Source organism: Corvus moneduloides, chromosome 11, assembly GCF_009650955.1.
Source record: "Corvus moneduloides isolate bCorMon1 chromosome 11, bCorMon1.pri, whole genome shotgun sequence".
In the NCBI taxonomy this organism is placed as follows: Eukaryota; Metazoa; Chordata; class Aves; order Passeriformes; family Corvidae; genus Corvus; species Corvus moneduloides.
Window position 1 is genome coordinate 16,812,354 of NC_045486.1, and position 21,228 is coordinate 16,833,581.

A 21,228-nucleotide genomic window follows, 5' to 3' on the forward strand; every position below is an offset into this window, starting at 1 on the left:
AAAAATAAGTTTTGGTTATGTTTGCTTCTTTCTAATTCCTCTCCTTATCAACTCCTGTGACCATTGATGATTTAGCATCACCCTGTACATCCTCAGTGGCACTGAGCTGTGCTTATTTTGACTCTTCATTGCAAAAGAGAGCTCACAGGATCACAGGTAGTGATGCATGTATGGCTTAACTGTTAATTTTCAGTTTATAAACCATAGGAAAAGGTCTTGATTAAGTTGACTTAAATTGGTTATTTACATTTCTTTTGTGATTTTTGGCCTTCACATTCCTGGTAATGAAAGAACCAGAAAAAAAAAATAAAAGGACAATTCCTACCTACCCTGAGCAGCCTCTGAGTACCAGGAAATAGCAAGAGGAGGAGCATCGTGCTCAGAAAGGCAGATCCAGCCCATCTTAGAAACTTAGAATGGTTTGGGTTGAAAAGGATCCTAAAGGTCATCTCAAAAAAACCAAACAACCCTAGGAGGGGTGGACTGGATCTATTCCTACAACTCTGTACACAGTTAATGAGCAAAAGTTTTGGTTCATAACGCCTGCACCCTTTTGGTTTAAAAGCCTTGATCACAAGCACATACCCATGGGCTGAACTGTGCTCCCTCTGATGAGGTTATCTGAGCAGCAGCTTTCCAGCGTGTATGAATGATGATACAGTTCTCTCAGCTAATGAATATTCTAGTTTTCCAGATACTTGGAGGATTAGGTCATAAGTACTGGCAGTAGGATAAATTTCTGACTTGGAGGCTTGTGCTCTTTGAGAGTCACTTAGACTGCATGATCTGCTGATGTTTTCAAAAGAGCAAACTAAAATTGTTTTCTTATTGCAATGTTTTAGAAGGCATTTTTTGTATTTCTCTTGAATGTCCAGTTTCTTTATTTCCATTTTTCCCCTCTTTGTGGTTCATGTAGACACATTAACCCAGTATATTTAAAATAAGACAAAAATTTCTTTTTTTCTTAAACTGTAATTGACGTACTGTCTTTATGATATTTGGCCTCTTCAGTGTGAAGAGAATTCAGTGGAAAATATAAAAGAAGCCCCACCCAAACATAAAACCCCTTTAGTGTTTTGAAGAGAAAGGCAGTGTTTTCTGTTTGGTTTGAAAATATGTTGTTGGCATTTTCTATTATTCTTTCTGGGAAATAGATCTCAATTTCCAGGAAGCTTATAATTGAGCAGAAAATCATAGAGTTCTGCAAGGGTTTGGATTGGAAGGGACCTTAGACACCATCCAGTCCCACCCCCTGCCATGGGCAGGGACACCTTCCACTATCCCAGGGTGCTCCAAGCCCTGTCCTGGGGCAGCCACAGCTTCTCCGGGCACCCTGTGCCAGTGTCTCATCACCCTCACAGCCAGGAATTCCTTTCTAATATCCAATCTAACCCTACCCTCTGGCAGTGGGAAGCCATTCCCCCTTGTCCTGTCCCTCCAGGCCCTTGTCCAAAGTCCCTCTCCAGCTGTCTTGGAGCCCCCTTAGACACTGGAAGGCCAGAAAATCTTGGATGTTATAATGGATCCTAGATGAAAGTACTCATCAAGAATGAACTGCAGGATGGGCTTGGCGTGTCTCTCCTCTCTGTTAGAGGAGGAATATGCTACTGGAATGTGCCTGAATGTGGATCCCTGTCCACTTGATTCAAGTGGTACCTAAACAGTTACTGTACACTGGATTTTCTTTGGCTGTTTTGCTTTGGTTTGGTCCTTCTGAAAGCTGAGCAGCCCAGCTATCTTCATGTACTGGTTGTTACAAAAAAGTCTATGAAGCCTTTTGCAGAATGTCTGGCTTCCTCTGGAGAACTTGTATTCACATGATAAACTTGATGTGCCATTTTGCAATTCAGTCGTGCTGACTAAAAACTGCCCAATTTCTTGACCATTGTTGAGGAAGTGGGAGCTGGGAGCTGATGAGGAGCTCAGACTTGGCACAGCTCCTTCAGTGCCCTCTTCAGTGACACAGAGCCACACCTGGTGTAGAGCTTGGCTACAGGCTGTATTATTGTAGAGAAGAAGTGTAACTTCATCCCTTCCATGTTATGGGGGTTTTATCTCTTACGTGGAAAGGATTGTGTTACTTAATTGCAGGAAAAAACCTCAGCCTCTACTTATTCCCCATGTCAAAGAAAAAAAAAAGCTTCCTAATGAGACTTAAATTGTGTTGCATAGAGGAAAGCCATGGTTTGCCTCCTATCTAAATATTCTGGACATGCTCCTATTTCATAGCATGATTTGATATTAATGAGTTGTTCATTCACCTGGAGCTTCATAAGGGTGTCTAGCCAGCCCCTTGTATTAATCCTTCCAAAATGTTGTTTCAGCTGTACTTAACAAATGATACCAGCTTGTGCTATCAGAAATAATTTTTAAAGTCTTTGGGCTTCAGGCAGCACTTCTTCTCTTGCATGTTTTTAATGTCTGATATTTGGGTTTGAAGTTAATGAAGAGGGTTCGTTTGCACTTTTGTTTCAAGCTTGATTTTGGCAGTGGTGACAAACAGTGGCCTGTAGTGTTTTCATGTTTAGTCCTGTGTGTTCACAGAGGAAGGAGAACTCGGGACTCTTTAAAAAAAATATTTAAATGGCCATTTCTTATGCACTTCTAAAGAAAAAATAGCTGTCAGTACTTCCCCCTTCTCCCCACCAAGTAGTGGTTGTGGAATATTGGAAAAGCCAACTTTGTTGCTCCAAATGTTCTTTCTCTATTTCCAAAAAAAGGACCTTCGGTGTAAAATGCTGTTTTTGTCTTGCAGCATATGCTGCGTGACAGCCTGGCCTGCTGCCTATTTTAGAGTCCAGGATTTCCTCAACTTACTCATCTTTTAGTGTAAAACCCAGATTTTTCATCCTCTGCACACTTGAAACCACTTTAAGAACACTCAACTGTTGTTACTGAGCTAATCATGTTATCCTGTGCTCACATAAATTGGGCTTTGTGTCCTCCTAAAAGCTCACAACATCAGGTCTGCTCTACCTCCTGCTTGCCTCCAACCTGCATCCCCCTCAATCTGCATCCCCCTTGACCTTCCAGGAGTTTGTGCTGCCAAGATTGAAAGAGTTTCCCTGTTTAGAAAAATGTTTCTGGTGCTCGTATTTTGAAAAGTTTCTCGTTGTAATGATAAGGGAAAGCATCGGTAATTCTTTTTGCCCTGAAGGGTGTTGGGGAAATACCAGCAATTTAGACAGCAGACACAAATTTGGGCAGTTTGGGGACTGGTGAGCATGCAAAAAAGGTGTGGAAACTTGGAAACAATCTGTTCTCCTGGCCAAGTGGGATGAAACCAAGGAACATCTCTTGCTACATGGCTTATCTGGATGGATTCTTCTTCAGACTATTGCAACACAGTGAGAGATTTTATGTAATTGTTTCTGTTTCTGGACTTGGCCTAACCCAGCAAAAGCAGAAGTATCTGGACTAAAATACTTGGGGGAGGAAGGGAAGGAAATGGTAACTACACTTTTTCCAAGCTAGGCTTAGGACTCTGAGCCACTCTACTTGTACTGTTTTAAAAAAAGACAAAATAAACCCCCGAACTTGCATCATTTACACTAGAATTCATTGTATGGAACTGTCATTTTGAAATTATCTACCAGAAAGAAAAATAATTTGCAGTAATTTTAACAGGAAGTAAATTGAATTGTGACTTAAATTTTTTTGTTGTTTTTCCTTACTTTTCATAAATTTGTGCAATTATTTAAAAACATTTTATGAAGATACACTGTTTTAGAAATATTACTATAGAAATTGTAGTTCGTTGGGCTCTTTTAGAAGTGTTCTTTTTATCCTTGACTTTCTGAACATAACTGCATTTATTTAAGTATCACCGGATGCATATATTTTGCTGTCATGAGTATAGTCCCACAATTCTCATTTCTAAATTAAACCATTCATAGGACATAGTTGTACATTAACAGCTAAACCTAAATAAAAGCACGAGTGATGCTGCTGCAGGGGCAGTACTTTTGGAGAACTCTTCTTTTTTTGCAGGGACCTACATCAATATGTCAGTTTAGCCCTGTTTTGTGGAGAGCAATTTTTAAGCTTTCAGAGCAGCACCTGCAGATAATGGGGGGTTTTGCCATCTCTGGTGGCTGTGGGTGTTCAGCATCATGATGTAAAGTGATTTGAGATTGGTTATGAGTATGTTTTTCAGGGTTTACTTGGGTAGCAGTAGTGCCTAGGGAATTCCAGCTGATGAAGGCTGCTGCTATGTATCTTTTGGACAAGGTTCATAACAGCAAATATAGTAAGCCTCTTGTAAACTGACTTCATTTTGAGATTGAACTGCAGAACATCACATAAAGGCCAGGGCTTGCAACAGAACCTGCTAAAAGTCTCTGTAGACTAATCATAGATGTGCAGTGTAGACAGTGGTTAGCACCACATTCCTTTGGTTCAGTGGGTTGTCCTGCAGCGTAGGTACTGTTTTTTTCTCTTGGATCATCAGCTGAAAGGATACAAGTGCAGGGAGTGTGGGCTGTCACACATGGGAGCAATAAAAACACGCAGTCTGCACTGGTGAAGGATGCTAATGACTCTTCCAGCATCTCTGTTTGTAGGCTTTCCTTTATTATTGCCATGCAAGCAGCATAATCTCCTTTGCAGGCTGTACACAAAGACCACAGAGAACCTTGTTTGTGTTTTTGGCAGTGCTGTGGGGGCAATAAGTTGGGCAGTAATTTGTTGCTGTCTTCCTTGTCTGTTGCCAGAACAGAGGACAGGAAATCCTTATGTAAAAAAGGTACTTGCAAGTTGGAAAGAATCTGTATTTTTGCATCTTAAGGAAGAAAAAGTTACTGCTGCATCTTTTCAGGGAAGAATGCAAATTGGTCAGCTGTGTGTGGTGCTGTTGGTGATTTCCAGTTGTGTGGCCCTAGAAGCAGTCTCAGCAAGGAGCTAAGCAGGAATCAGGCACTTCATGCCACCCAGAGCAGTTCTGTGAGACAGCATGGAAAAGCCATGATGTGTTGCAGCTTTACATCCATCTGCAAAATGTTTCACAGACTAATACAAGGAAATCAGAGGCACAAACCAGCAGGGGAGCTTTCTCAATTGTATTTCTCATGGATATATATGGTCCTTATCAGTGATGGAACAGCCTGGCTCTGTTTGGGCCCCCTAGTTTTTAGTCTCTTCAGTGCTCTGTTGTCAGCTAGTGCCAGTGTTTCCTCCAGATGATCCACTGCTTTTCCTCCAGATCATCCACTGCTTTGATGTGCCTTCCTGCTTTGTGTAAAAGTTACAACTGTGTCTTTGTTTCTGGGCTGTGTTGGAGCTGGCTTGTCCTCACTGTTTATAATAAGGCAGAATTAGAGCAACAAAGGAACCCTGGCAAGCACTGCCTTCTCCACCAGTCCCTGAGAGCTGGGTGCTGTTGGAAGGAGAGAAACTGCAGAATTTACCCTTTGTCCCTTCGGTCTCTGTGGAGAAGATTTTTTATCTAATGTGAATTTTGTGCCAGCAAATCTTGATAAAATTCTCCTTGGAATATTTAAGGTTTTAATTTGCTTTGAAGGTTTCTTTAAAACCATGTGTTACAAACACATCAGTGTGAAAATTGACCATTTGTTCATCTGGCAGCTGTTGACTTGACAATGTGAAGATGTTTCCAGTTTTTCCCCTCTCTGTAGTTGATAATAACACGGTTGATTTTCTTTCCATATTAAACAATCAAAACCTCTCAATTTTAAAGCTCCATGGAAAGTATTGTGGATTTTGCAGAATCTGTCCCAGATAACATAGAACATGGGTTTAGTTTGGAATAGAGAAGATCAGGGATCCTTGACAAAATGAAGGTTGTGCAGCACAGCATCCAGTGGTGTGCTCTAAACCACTGTGGCCACCACCAGCTACTTCATGTAGAGTAATGTTACTGGAATATTTTTCCCTTAGATTTTTGGGGGATTTTTTTCAGACTGTACTTTGACTTTGAAACTGATTGAGATGTTGAACCTGTCATTTAAACTTGCAGTATTCTTGGAGCTCGCATCTCAGTTTTTCCACCATTTGGTTTGGATAAAGTCTTGCCCTTTAGGGAGAACAGTTTGGCTTTATTACTTCATAGCTGCAATGCAGATTATATGAGTAGACTGTAAAATCTCCCTCAATTCAAAGCTGGTGTTCTGCTTCAGTTTCAGTTCTTGACAGATACATCCCTTAAAACAAGAGTCAACTCTTGTGCTGTCACTTCTGTGACAGTCACAGATTGGAGGTGGACTCTTGAGTAAAATGCACCATGGAAAGCCTGTGTGCTGCTTTCCTTTTCAGTTGTGAGTTGGATGAGTGTACTCAGCAGGGATTTTGAGAGATTTTGTTGATTTAAAATTCATCTCTTTCACCGAGTTTCACTGCCAAAAACAGTTTTAGTGGGGTATGTTTTTGTTTACAGTAGTGCAGCTGATACTTGTCAACTATCTCACAGTACATCTTAGCATAGGAAAGGATCAGAAAATGTATTTGAGGAGCAAATCCAAGCCCTCCTTTCTCACTTAACCTCTTTCAGTCACAGTATAGTCTACAACATACAGTGAGAGTTTGCATGCAGGCATTTAAGATCTCTGCTTCTGCGAAAAAAGCATAATGTATGAGTAGAGAAACTTGGCAAGAACAGGCAGCAGCTGAGTTTGTTGGGGTTCTTTTTAACCTGTTGTTAAATGTAAAAGCAAGCAGTTCTCTTCTGGTTTCCACTGTGACCTTGGACTTAGAACATCATCAAAAACTCTGGGGTAGTGGTGTTTTCTCCTAACTGCTGAATTGCTTATGTGTAGCATTTCTGAGTGAGAAGCGAGCATTGGAGATGCTCTGAAGCTGAGCACAATGAAACTACAGCCAATAACCATATTCAAAACTGTGAAACAGAGGTGAAAATGTGGCCTCCATATTGTATATGTATTTGGCCATCGGAAACGAGAAAGATTATGGGATTATTCAAAATGCATATGCACTGTACCTGTTTTTAGTGTATCTGATAACTTGGAGTTAAAGTACTAAATTGTAAATCCTTGTATTCTGTCTCAGGACTAACACTGGCTTGAGTCACATGGGCTGAGTGAAATCAGTGCAATTGTTAGTTTAGCTTTGTCAGTGCTTTCCAATTTTTTGTTAATATAGTCACAGGCTTACTGGAAATTGTGACTTCTAGCTGGGCTGTCCCTTACAGCAGAATTCTCCTGTGATTCTGCTAAATAAACCTTCCAGTGGGAGCTACTTACCCAGTCTGTTTCTACCTGTGGCCTCACTGAGTCTTAGAGCTGTTTCCCAGAGGTGAACAAGGCTGAAATCTGGTTTCTTTTACATCCTTGTTGAGTAGTAATGATATGTGATCTGGTGTTGGCAAGTCCTGTAGCTGATTACTGGGGTGTAGTTCTGAACATAGTGAGCACAGGGTCTCTTGAGCAGCTAAAATATGTTCCTCATTAAAGCTCTTGATGAGCATTGTGCTTAAGTTGCATTTGTGAAAGTGAGCTGTCAGATGGTATTTGTTAATTTTTACAAAAGCTGTCTATTTTTCTTTCTTTGTGAGGTCACCTCAACATCCTCCTCATCAAATGGTGCCCCAAGCTGCAATAAGCAGTGGATTAATGTGGGAGGATTATGGCTTTATTGTGAGTCTGGGTGACTGCATGAATGTGAATTATAGTCATGGCTTTCAGTTCTTCAGGGGGATAAACAGTGGTACCAATAATCCTAAACTTGCTTTCTAACTCTTGTTTTACTCTACAGAAAAGAAAGTGGGGAAACAGTCAATTAATAAAAGCTAGCTCCATAAAAGTTAGTCATAAAATTTTTCTGTTTATTGAAAATGGTCTCCACATGGGGAGAGTGGAAGATGTGTAAATGATGCTGTCAGGAGCTGTATGGTGTCTTGCTGCAAAGAGCCTTGATTTCAGTCTTTTATCTAAATGACTGTATGAGATAGAAGAGGAATGTTAATTGTTTCTCAGGTTGATGTCTTTACATAAAAAAATGCCAACATGTGCAGGATTGCTTGAAATGTTCTTCCTAGTGCTGTTTGACCGAGCTGGTTGACAATCTACAGTCAAAAGGCCCGCTCAGCCCAGTTTCAAGTCTTAATTTTTTTCCACCATTTCTTCCTGTTACCTTGTTAACTCTTTTCTTCTAATTCCTTTTACCTTATCTCTTTTCTCCTAATCCCTCCTTCCTTGCATCCCTCATTCTCCAAATGCACTAGCATTGCTTTTCTATCAAGTGCCTGTTTTCTCTTTTGCTTTGAACAAGTCCTTTTTGTTTCACAAAACAATACTGACATACAGGACAAACTCCATTGCTGAAGGTGCTGTGAGTTGTAAACTGAAATCTGCTCTAAATTCAGGAGCTCTTAAGAATGGGGGAAGACTGTAATGAAACACCTGTTTGCTGACTTAGAAATTACAGGTGTTTTGAGTTCTTGTAATTCCTGACACTTTAAAGCAGGTGGTGCGGTAGTTCTGGAGCTTTTTCTGCCTGTCCCTCTTCTCTGTGCTTGGGATGTGCAGGTACAGAGGTTCACAGGTTGGATCACTAGCTCTGGATACTTCCTAGGATTTGTGAGCTGCCACTTGAAAGCAATACTGGAATAGAAGCCATGTGATCATAGCTTCAACAGGAGCTCTGATGGCTGCTGAGAGAGGTGTTGCTTTCTTACAAGTCTCAGATCAGGTCTTTTACTCTGTGGTTTTTATTTCTTTCTTTCCATGTAGGTTGTGTATCTTCGTGAGCAATGGCCCCCTTTTTACGGATATCTTTCAACTCATTTGAGCTGGGACCTGTGCAGAACCAAGGAGAACAACTACAGCCTTTCTGTGCTATCAAGATGAAGGAAGCTTTGGCTACAGGTGAGGTTACAAATGGGGATGCTTTCCTGAATAAGTTCTTGAGAAATACTGTAATCCTTCTTAATCTGTGAATGGCAGTGAGTCCTGCCCTTTCTGTCATGCCAGGTACTTCAATGTGAGCTTTTCTTTTGGAATTGGAGAAATAACAATGGCTGTTGTCTCTACCCCCACCTTAAAACAAGGCTTCTTTATTAGTACACAGGAGAGAGGTGTAGTAGGGGTGCCATGAAGAGGGAGCTGGACTGCAGCAGGTTTGAGAGAGCTGTCCTCAAGCAGAGAGCAGCAAATGATCTTTATTGGCTTGGAGCATAGGTAATGATGAAAGGTGCAGTTTGTTATTGTTGTAGTAACTGAGGCACTTTGGCAGAATTGTTTGCTTGAAATGACTCGCACCTGAAGTCCTCTTAGCCCAGAAACACAGAATAAGCTGTGCTGGAAGGGACCCTCAACGATCACTGAGTCCAACTCCTGGCCCTGCATGGGACCATCCCCAAAACTCACACCCTGTGCCTGAGAGCACTGTTCAAATGTTCCTTGAGCTCTGTCAGCCTTGGGGATGTGCCCATTCCCTATTCAGTGCCCGACCACCCTCTGGGGGAAGAACCTTTTTCTAAAGGTTCTAAACCTTTTCTAAAGGTTTTTTTCTAAAATATCCAACCTAAACCTGTCCTGACACAACTTTAAGTCATTCCTCAGGTCCTGTAACTGGGCCCCAGTGAGCAGAGATCAGTGCCTGCCCCTCCTGTTCCCCTCACAAGGAAGTTGTAACTGTAATGAGGTCTCCCCTCAGTCTTCTCCTCTCCAACTGAACAGACCAAGTGACTCACCAGGCCCTCAGCCTTCAAAGACCTCATCTTTACAGAAACTGGTCCAAAGGTTTATAGTATTTTGTGACATTTGGCTAGAATACACCACTGTAGCCAAACAGGATGAGAGGGAATTGCTGTATTGGGCTCGACTGCAGCTCTCTAATCCTGCATTATGGCTCTAGGGATTCACAAAACATCAAAGAATGCAGAAAAGGGTGAATTTTCTTCTTCCTTACAATGTGATTGGTCTTTTCCCTTATTGCTGAGGATAAAAGCTGCATTTAAACTTTAAATACAAGGCATGGTGCCTTTTCCGGAAAGTGTTGTCATCCAGCAAATGTACTAAGCTCCAAAGAAGCAGTTTCCTGGTCTGCTGGGAGAACCTCTGAAGAAATGGTGTTGAAGGTGTTGCATCTGCCAGAATATGTGGAGAAATGAAAGTAATCTAAATAAATGCACTTGTTTTTTCCCAGCCATTTGCTTTTGAAAAGTAGAACTGTCCCAACATTTCCTAGTCTTTGCTTCCATCTGTATTTGACGTACTAAAAAAGGGGGGAGGAGTGGGCACTACTTGGAGAGGTAGGTGATTGGTGTAATCAGGAAAATAATCTGATGCTCCTGTTGTCAGTTTAACAAGATGTGGAACAGCTTTTTCTTGGATTTGAATGCTGAAACATGATCAAGGAAAAGTTTATTGTATAGGGAGAAGAAAATCCTGGTGTTTAATGATTAGGTGTTGAGCCAATTCACAAACATGTGACATGTTTTGAAGTCAGGAGTGTGAGCAGAGAAGCCAAGGAGGCCTGAGCACAGCAGAGGCAGGAACAGTGTTCTTGAAGGCTGTTCTTTGCTGACACTTAAGTGTTCATTTGCAGACAAGGATTATGATCCATGGCAAATCTTGATTACTGTGATTTTAATTACAAAAGCAGCATGGGCAGGCTGGAAGCTGTTGCCAGTAATTCGACACCACCTTTGTTTTATGTAGGGTAAAAATGTGTATAGTGACTAATCAAAGCAGATATTACTTGGGATGTGAGAATAGGGAGGGGAGAGTCCTGTGGACAGACTGAAATCATTCTTTCCTCCTCTAAGAATCTTGCAAAGAGTATTACCGACTCTTCTACAAACTGCTGCTGTTTCTGCAAACCCTAAATTACTGTCAAAGGTTCTGCAAATAAGCAGTTTCTCCTACTGCCAAGGATGCCTCCTGAACTGTGCCTTTTTGATGAAGGGGGTCTGCCTTTAGCAATCCAAAAAGCAGGCCAGTGTAAAAGCCTTGCTGTGCAGACAGCCTGCTTTTTATCCTCCTCCTTGCCTTTACTGTCTGTCCTAACAATCTCTAAATAAATGTGTGGATGTGGCACTTGGGGACATGGCTTAATGGTCGCCTTGGCAGTGCTGAGTTAATGGTTGGACTTGATCTTAAAGGTCTTTTTCAACCTAAACAATTCTGTGATTCTGTAACAATATTTTCAAAATTTTTTTCGTAGAACAGGGCTCTGGAATTACGTTTGTACGGTGAAGGGCTTGAATTTTCTATCTGCAGAGTTCCCCAAATTCAAGGGAAAAGCTGCTGATTGAGTAGAGGAAGGATGCTCAAGTTTGGTTTGCAATGGAGAGGTCCTCAGGTGGCCATTTCTGAGCATTTTGGAATGTCCTTTGGCAAGTGGCTCAGGGCTGTGTCTGAGCTGTAACTCCCAGTGCTGCCTTTGGCAGGCATTCCCTAACAAAGCAGTGCAAGGACACCATTCCCTGTGCTTGTTTGCAGAGCTCAGCACAGCTGAGTGGAATGCATCCAGCACACTCTTAATGAATGAACACTGACTTTGCCTTGAGTTTCCAGGAAGATTTTAAAATATTAAGTATCTAACAGACCACACCTCGGCTTCCTGGGGAAGGGTCCAACTATTTAATCTGCTTTACTACTGCCTTGATATCCTAACAGCAAACGGATCATTCAGAGCTGGAGAGGCACTTAGAAAGCACTTCTATTGCAAAAAAAATTATCTTGATAAATAGCAGAAATTGTGTAGATTGTAGAATATTGCATTCAGTTACCTGGGCACAAATGGAGAGTAATTGGCTTGGCAGCAAATCAGAGGAAAACTGGGAGGTGGCACTGTGTGCCAGAGTCATGGGGAAGAGCTGGCTGTGGTTTCTTAGGAGACACCATCATTTTGGATGTATTGATGAGACTTAGAGACCCAGCTCTAGAAATATGCCAAAGCTGGTCATAGGCTGTGCAGTCACTGGCTGTTTTCTGTGCCTGAGATATGCCAGGAAGAAATCAGTTCAATGGGTAGTAAGACAGACTGAAGCTGTGTGTTAGAATCATAGAATACCAGGCTGGAAGGGACTTCAAGGATCATCCAGCCTTTCTTGGCAAAAAGGAAAAAAATCCATCTACTAAGTATAGTGAAGCACTGTAAAACTCCTAACAAAGGAGTGTGCTGAGATGCTCTGAAATGAAACCAAAGAAAAAAGAAGGAGAAAAAAAAAAAAAAGACATTTTTTGAGGTAATTTTAGCTTTTTTTGTTATTCCTTAACTACACAAGGTCTGCATGTACTACAGATGACAGATAAGGCCCTGAAATACCCTTTAGAAAGTAGCAGTCGTGGTAGAGTACAATGCCAAGAAGAGTGACTTATGAATACAAGTGAAATGTTGGGATAACTTGGAAGTCGATTAATGAAATGTGAAGCCTTTCATCTCTCAGGCACTGGTTTCAATTTAAACTGGGTCACTGTAAGGTTTATCTTAATTTATCTTACAGCAGTAGGTATTCACTATGATCAGATGACACTTCATGGAGATTTATACCAGAATGGAGCCATGTCAAGTTCCTTGTCAAGTTGTGACTGACTAAACCAGCTTATGAATTCCACATCAGGGTTTGCCCCTCCTGCTCTCTGGCTCTGTGTTAACTCCTTCACTGCCTTTGCATGTTCATCAGGGTGGGCTTTGCCTTCCATGTCGTGAACACTTGAACTGAGTATTTAAACCTTGTTCCAACACGGTAAAAGAAGCAGTAAGTCTGCTTTTAGTTTCAGTACAAGCATTCCCTCTTTTATTTTGTTGAGTTTAATTACTAGATCTATATTCATTTTACAGTTTCTGTCCTTTTTTTTGTGGCTTTCAGAGAGAGGGAAAACTCTGGTTCAGAAGAAACCCACCATGTATCCCGAATGGAAATCGACTTTTGATGCCCACATTTATGAGGGCCGGGTGATCCAGATTGTGCTGATGAAAGCAGCAGAAGAGCCACTGTCTGAAGTGACTGTGGGTGTGTCACTGCTGGCAGAACGGTGCAAGAAAGGCAATGGCAAAGCAGAGTTCTGGGTAAGGAAAAAGATTAATTCCTCGCTATTGCCAACCTAGTTTTGTTTCTTTCAAGCTGAATGAATGCCTTGTTGCCTTGTAGATTTGCAGATTTTCCTAGGTCAGTAGAATCTCTCTAGTTTGTATTCACCTGTTACACTTGGGGTTTTTTTCACACCTTAACTTGATTTCTAAGACAAGAACAATTATTCAGAAGAGTAGAAGCTAATAGTGATCAGTTTTAGCCAGTTCAATGGTCTCAAATCCTCTGCTTATTATCCATAGAACAGGTACCACACTGACATCATCAGTGTTAAACTTTCTCCATACAACCTGTCATGATTTGGACAGAGCATCATGGCCATCAGAGAGACCACTCAACATAGCCTACAAGGTTATTTTTGTGTGTGGAGTGGCAGCCTGGCATCAGTAGCTCTAACTGAGGTCTTGGCCTTCTGCAAACTTTGTTGGGCAAATGTTCTGAGTGCCAGACATTGCCTTAGAGATGAACTCATTCATTATCCCTGTAGGATGATGGGATTTGCTGGGTTATGTTCATGGGTGTATCTAATGTAACTGTGGTTTGGTTTTGTTTGGGGATTGGATTTTTCATCCCAAGTTGTATTTAGTGTAACCCAGGGGTACTTTGCTCTGTGCTGAAGTGAAGATTGAGTCACTCTTACATGGTTAAAAGTTTCTTATCTTTTATGAAGGCAGCAGTTTAAGAATTAGTGGCTACTTTTCTGAGCGCAGGAACTGACCTCAGCTGTTGGCTTAAAAAGCACTTTTTTTTTTTTACTGGTCTGTAGAATTTGCCACAGAAACCATGTGTAATGGTTTTGAGGAGGAAAGGAAAACAAATTTTGATTATATGACTTTTTTTCACTGCCAGCAACAGCATTTGATATCACTATGGTTTGTATTCTCAATAAACATATAAAGGATTGTATAGACTTTTTCTTTTAGAGCTGGGTTCCTGTGCAGATTGAGTTTATGAACAGTAAAAACAGAAGCCAACAAACTTTTTTGCAGAAACGGGAAAGGGACGTGGACAAACAATGTGAACTCTGACCGTGCTGAACTCCTGGGGACACATCAAAGCAATGCAGCACACGAGTAAAAGCAAGAGAATAAAAGCCCCTGACTCAGCTGCAATAGTGAGATATGGAAGAGGATTGTAATCAAATAGTTATTGAATAGTCTACTTTGATACCCTAGAAAGAGCTGTTTAAATTCCTGAGAGATGCAGTCAACCACACACTTCACTGTTGCTATCTTTCTTTCCACAGCTTGACCTTCAACCTCAGGGGAAGGTGCTGATGGCTGTGCAGTATTTTTTGGAAGATGCAGGTAATGTCAACTATTTATTTTCAGTCAGTTATGTGAAAAAAGGTTTTTTCAGAACACAGGATGTAGCATACAAAAAAAAAATCACCTGGTATAGTGAGTTGAATGTTATTAATTAATTTTATTAATTTGCTTTCTAAGTTTCTTTTATTTTTGTGGACTCATGGCTGGATTTGTTCATGTCTAAATGCTGTTGCATTTAGGCACTTTTGGATCTTTAATGTGTCTGCCCTCGTGTTTTGATGTGATAGAAAATATATTATCTGTTCCTTTTTAGGGGCAAAGAAGTTGAATCTGTTGCTCTAGGTTATGTGGGAAACTTTTTTTGTGGATTGGTGAAGTGAGTCTGAGTTTCCTGGGATTCAGACATCCTATTCACTAATCACAGAAACTGATTGTAGGAATGAGTGAATGGTTTAGTGTTAAAATGCAAATCTGGTCAATGATCTGATGTACCAGTTCAAAAAGTGAGCAGCCTGTCTGTGTCAGAAATCTACCCAGGCTATTTGGAAATGAACTAGGAGGGAAGCTTCAAGTACAATGATAAAACCAAGAATTTTGACATGGATTTGTGTATCTGGGGAGCCCTTTCCTAAGGGAAATGCTGTACACTTTACAACTTGCTTAGCTTGTAGTTAAGGCTTTCCCATACTAGAAGTCAGGAAACCATTATTTCTTGGGAATAATATTGTAATTATAATATAACTGGTCTGCCAGATTAGCCTATCAGTCTCTTATAAGGTTTAATAGTATGTGTTTATAAATAACTGAAAAGAGTAAGCAGGAAGTTTTGAAGCATGGATGGGGTATTTTCCCCCACAGACATTTTATAGAGGGAGCACAGTTCTGAGCTCTAGAACAAGTTCATTGTGAAGGTACCCTACATTTTTTTACTGAAGATGGAATGTGATGTGCATAGGTTACATTTCAGAGGTGATGTTTCATCTTTGTGATGGCAAAAAACACAGCCTATGTGCTTGTTATTTTGGTCCCTAGGAAAAGTTAACTCTTTAAAGCAAAATTTTAAAAAATACTGTCACTTTAAAGAGTCTGTAAGGGAGAGCTTTCCTCAGGTTTGCATTTAAACTGGTGTGAGCTATTATATTAGAAAATATTTATCTTGGTCTTTGTCGTAGTTTCCTGTGCCAGGCTGTTTCGTGGGGCAGTGGTATTATGATCATATCTATTTAATGAGCTATACAGAAATCCATTTCCCCTGGATACCCAGGAATTTCTCAAGCAAACCTGTATAAACCAAATTTCTGTATTTTCAGTTGTTTATTTAATGAGGCTGAAGCTGATTTCCTCCTCTCCACACAGACATATGGAAAAGTAGAGATGGCATAAGTGAAAACCTTCCATAATTTATTATTAGCTGTTAGTAGGAAGGTAATAAACTTGTGTGCTGAAAGTACTACATTAATTTTATTTAGTAATCAAAATAATTTAAAAATAGATGCTATGTTCTTACAGTTCTTTTCACTGCCTTTATTAGGGATTGCAGATGGTGGTGGATGAAGCCTAAATACCAAACAGATCATTAAGTCATGCATTTATATTCTAACTGGCAAGTTAATATTCACATCTTAATGCACTTTTTTGACCTTCTACTTTGCAATGACTTCCTATTTACCTTCTGCTTTGTATGAAATTAGTCACAGATACATTTTTGGTAACTAAACCACAGAAGTGATGGAAATTGCCTTTCAAGACATTTATACATCTACATTTTGTGAAGGAAACTCACTCAATCTGATCTTTTCATGTGAACGCTGCAAATATCAATCCATTTTAACAAACTACTCCTCCTCAAGGTTGTACACCTCCCTTCTGTCAGTGTGTGATACTGCTAAAGAGGCAAACACTGATTTTTGGCTCATCCTTGCAGTGCTGTAAATGTTCTCTCTAGGTAAATCAGCACTTAGCAGTGTGAGAGCAGAGAGGTTTGCTGGTGCATTGCAAGGATGTTTGTATTAACCTCCATTCCTCACACTGCTGAAACCCTCAGTTAATAGCTGAAAGCTCAGAGACTGTTCACATTCCTTCCTATGCACTTGTCATTTTGTTTTCCCTCTGACCTGCCTTGCCCTGCAGAACTCTATGGTAGCTGTGTTTCTAAAATACCTAAAAAGGCCTGTTCTGAAACTGGTATTTCAGTCGTTCCCTGGTTTATTCAAAGGTACTGCTGCCATTTGTATCTTTGAGTTATAGGTGCTGCCTTTTGTTTGAAAATCTCCAAGCACTTCACAAAAGTGACTAATTCTTTCTTTGGCTTGTTTTGCAAACTGAAGCTGCTATTTTTTAAACCTTTCTTCTAAGTAGCAAACATTCTGCCACCTTTAGAGAAAACTGCTTTCTTCTGCTTCGATGGTGCAGAGCAGTATTGGGAAATAAGACTGTTATTGCTCCATTAACAGGTATATTCTTAGAGAGAAAAAAAATCACAGAATAAGCTGGTATTTAAGGTTTTTCCATGGTAGACTACACTGAGACTTTTCATTTGAATATTCTTGTTCCAGATTGAGGCCTGGCCAGTTGATTTAGGGCTACATATGAAAAGTCTTACCAAACTTAGAGGTTTTTTTCTTTCTAAACCCTGTAAAATGGGGACTGCAGAGCCCTTAGAGCTGTCAAAGAACTTTTTTGTCTTCTGTCCTGTGATTTGAATATGAGCTTGTGCTGGAAATTCAAAAGCTTCTCTCTTGGTGTGTGAAATGTGAGAACAGGGTATTAACCTCAATTTTCATTTTGAAATTGTTTTCCTTCTACCTCTCCTCTCATTGTAGTATTGAAACTAGGTTATAATTCTGTAAAGCAGCTTTAGTTTTAATAGGTGGGAGTTGCAATACGTGTAATGCTTTGCTTGATCTTTGTTTATTCAAATGTGGTTAATGATGACCTCAAGTAAGAAAAGGCAGAACCTCGCTCTCCTGAGTGTCTTGTGCAGTGTTAGCAGCTTTGGGAGTGTGCTAGTTGGTTTGAATTGTGAATTCTGAATTGCTGTTCTGCTGGTTACAGCTTCCTGCAGAAAGGGATAGTGAATTTTTTCCTTAAAATGCCATTAGAAGTACCAGAAGGTGAGTCATTTGCATGTCAACTTTTGATATCTCAACTGTCTGACTTCCAGGAGACGGACATGAACCAGAGACCTGCATATATTTTGAATATGTTGTTCTGTGTGTTGAAATGAGTGTTGGGGAAGCATAAGACATCAGCATTTTTCTGAGTTATCTGTGAAAAATAATAGGGTAAATCACAGATTTGCCATTTCAATCTGTCTATTGTGAGATTTGAAGAAAGTATCTCTATGGATGAGGGGTGTTGTGGAGGGATGGTCACATTTTCAATAAATAAATGTGATGAGGGCTGAAAAGCCAGAACTGGGCCTTACAGTTGTACACGGGGATGTTGGTATGATTTAATCATTGAACTGAGAAAATGCTGCGAATGTGGAGGTTATTCACAATGGCACCTCGCATCTGCTTTCATCTGCACCTAGAAGTGCAATTGCATGAATTTAATAAAAAATCTGCAGGCTTTATCTTCTGATTTTTCTCTAGGAAAGTCAGGCAGTTGCAGTTGTAGTGATTTCATAGACACCAGGTTGGTGTGGCTGTGGTTCCCAAGGTAGTTAGCGTGTCGTGTGGAGCAGAGAAAATCTGATACTCAGTTCAGTAAAAGTTTGATTCAGATGCTGTATCTTTAAAAGTTGGTTTTACTGTGTAATTTGAAAAAGAAAGAAAACCTATTTTCCAGTTTATTCCTGGTTTTATCACCACAAATGGGAATACCAGAGGTCTCTGCAGAAGCATTTAGCAAACACTGAGCTGTAAAACAAGAGCTCTGTACGCTGAGCACAGGCACTGCAGCTCTGGGTGGGTGGGAGCACTATAAAGGCTGAAGTGTGTTTGGTTTGGGGTTTTTTTAAATCCTGAATTAAAAAGCAGTGCTTGTTAAAGCTGATGTTTTGTTTTATACTTTTCTACAAGACCCTGGTGTCAGTAATGCCTAGCAAAGGTTAGGTCAGTACATACTGAAGTAGCTGCAGAGCAGCCCCTCTGTCAGAGCAGCAGTAGGTGCTGGCTCAGGAGCCAAGGCAGGACTTCATCCTTGATTTGTTCAAGGCCAGGCTGGACAGGGCTCTGAGCAACCTGGTCTAGTGGAAGTTATCCCTGCCTGTGGCAGGACATAGGAATTAAATGCTCTGACCCAAACCTGTGATCCTCTTTAGAGGGGTAGCACAAAGACCAGAATGATTTAACATAGCAAATTCATGTCACAGAACTGTAGGCTTTTGGGAAACTTTTATTTCTGTAAATGGTTTCTTGGGCTTTTTGGGTTTGGTTGGGTTGGTTTTTTTAACAGATGATCTTTAAAGCAATCTTCTCCAGGACCAGGTTAAAGAGCAGTTTGCCTCTGAGAGAGTCCGTGCTGGGAAAGTCTCCTTTGTAAGGAACAAGCTTTCCCTTTTAATGATTGCTCTGAGAGATTAATATTTTTCTTGACCTGGAGGTGCAGTTAACTTTCTAACAAAGCCAAGTGCAAGGCTGCAGAACAGCAGAAGGAGACAGACACTGAACAGAAATGTTAGTGGGGTTTGTAATTTATAATAAAAGTTTCAGGCAAATCTCAGCCTGAGCAACCAGCTCAGAAAATTCCTTTCCTGTCCCTGTCTGAAGTGAAGTCCTGGTTCCCAGTCTCTGACAGTAGCACTGTTATCTTTCCTCTGTTCACAAACAGCACCATGAAATGAGCAGGTTAAAATGAAAAATGAACTCTGAAGACGGTAAATATTTTTTCAATGCTTTCTTTTAAAAAAACTAGCAGGGTTATCCTGAGGTTGTTTTCTTTTGTCCTTGGACTTTTGAGGTTCAATTGAGACAATGTGACATCTCACCTTGAGGTTTATTACAGCTCAGCAGAGCTCTGGCAATATTATTTTAGTAAATGTTTTCCAGGCAATGGGTTGGGTGTTGTTAGTGGCTGTGGGGACTGTGAAATGTTCAGCAGGACGGGCACTGCAGCTGAGCAGTGAATACAGGGGTGTGTTTAGAGCAGTCTGGAGAGCTGCACTGTCCATTCACAGCCCTGCTTAATGGTTTCTTCATGAAAGGACAGCACAGAGGAGTTCTGGGGGCTTGTGTCAGATCAGCTGCAAGTTTTGAGAAGGGACCTTGAAATACATGAATATGTCAGTGACAAATATTAACCACAGCTCTCACTAGAGGAAATGGATTATGTTTAATGGTGTGTGCTGGCTCCAAAATGATTAATGTCAAGTCCAGGCTGCAGAGGTCACCTGGATCCTAGTTGCTGATTCAGCTGTTTTGTACATGCTCTTTCTGACCATGTGCTGGTTCATGACAGGCATTTCATTTATGGGAATCCTGGCTTGCTTGGAGGGGGAAGCAAAGTTTTTCCCTTTGTGTTTTTCCTTCCTCCCCCCCCCCCCCATCTCCACCCTGCATCCATACACTTGTGAAAGTTACTTCCCTGCAATTGTTGATTTCCCTGCATCTTTGAAATTAAGCCTTTATTCTCCAGTTAACTCCAGGGTTGGCTGAGCAGCTTTAAATTTTTCTGGAGCAGTACACATTAACAGCAATTTACACATTAAATATAACTTGTTAGACGTGCCCATAGTAAATTGAAATTACACTGTAATTTCAGAGCTACCTCAGCTCCAGATGAACTTGAGTCACAGCTGCTCTCCAAACCCCTCTGCTGCTTCTGAACCAGACAAAAATGTTTTCAGCTATACTTCGTTATATCGGTTGGTTTTCGCAAAGGCACAGGGCAGCTGGTGTTGTAAAGACTCTGTGTTCTCACATGCAGATTTTGAGGTTTTGCTGTGCTCAAGCATTCTTCCCCATTAAAGTATACTTAAGGAAAATGTGCAAAGAAAAAAAAGAAGAAAAAACCCAAAACAATTTGTTTATATAATTACCCTCTCAAAGAACTAAATGCCAGTCTCACACATTTCTCTTAAGTTTGATATCAGGGCTTCAGACAGGGAGGAAACACCAGTGTTTCCCATATCTTGATCAAGTTTTGTCAGAGACTTCTGCACGCAGTATCAGCAATACTAAATTGCTCCAAGTATTTCAGCATGAGGTGTCCTCTTCACCCGTTTGTTCCTCACTAAACACTTGGCTTGCCGTTGTTACAGACTTTAGAAAGGTTTTTGTTTGTTAATTTGCTGCATCTCAGGTGATCTCCTCAGAATACTGCCATAAAGCAAAGGGCCTTTTTCTGCTTTGTTGCTGTTACTGATTAAATCTCCCTTACAAAGACATCCTCTTGGTGCAGCAAACAATATGAAGTATTGCTGCCTCTCAACCACTTTGTTTCCCTTGCACCACACAAGTGTTGTTTCTCTGCAGCGTTTGGGGAGCAGCGGGTGAGGTCTGTGTATTTGCTGAGGAGGATTAAACAAAGAGATAGCGCTGTTTGCAGACTGCCACAAGCTGAAGTGCAGCAGCTGATGAGTTTGTGTTGGGGGAACTCAGTAGCCTGTTTGAACAACGAAAACAAATCCTGTTCCTGGAGGGGCAGAGGTAACTCCGGGGCTGTCAGAGTGCACACTGGGAGGTCCTTTCAGGGGCTGTCAGGATGGGTTTTTCTCTGAACCAGGTGGCCAGTTCCTCAGAAAAGTACATTAATACCTAGTGGCAGAACCGGGGACCTTTTTTGAACTTTCTTTTCTCAGTAATATGCTTAATCTTTCCTTAACCTCTGAGCTGATGATGTCGTTTCTTTTCTAAGAGTACATGCTGCTGCAGTGTGACTGCTGGAGGCTGTGACAGATAAATTCGTTTAGGACACTCAGAATGTTCACGTGACAGATTGTATTCCAGGTTCAGCAGTCTGCTGGAATAGCAGTGGTGGCAGCTAAAAAAAATGACAAGAACC

The 21,228-nt window shown here is 40.9% G+C and overlaps 1 protein-coding gene across 2 annotated transcripts in view; it reads left to right on the forward strand.

Moving 5' to 3' along the window:
- Window positions 1-21,228, forward strand: part of PRKCD (protein kinase C delta) — a 60,713-nt gene that overhangs the window by 26,104 nt on the left and 13,381 nt on the right. For both annotated transcript variants that reach the window (XM_032120409.1, XM_032120410.1), the window contains exons 2-4: window positions 8,703-8,837; window positions 12,791-12,990; window positions 14,259-14,319. In XM_032120409.1, the coding sequence (XP_031976300.1) occupies window positions 8,723-8,837; window positions 12,791-12,990; window positions 14,259-14,319 (376 nt within the window). In that variant the 5' untranslated portion in view covers window positions 8,703-8,722. The remainder of the gene's footprint in view (window positions 1-8,702; window positions 8,838-12,790; window positions 12,991-14,258; window positions 14,320-21,228) is intronic.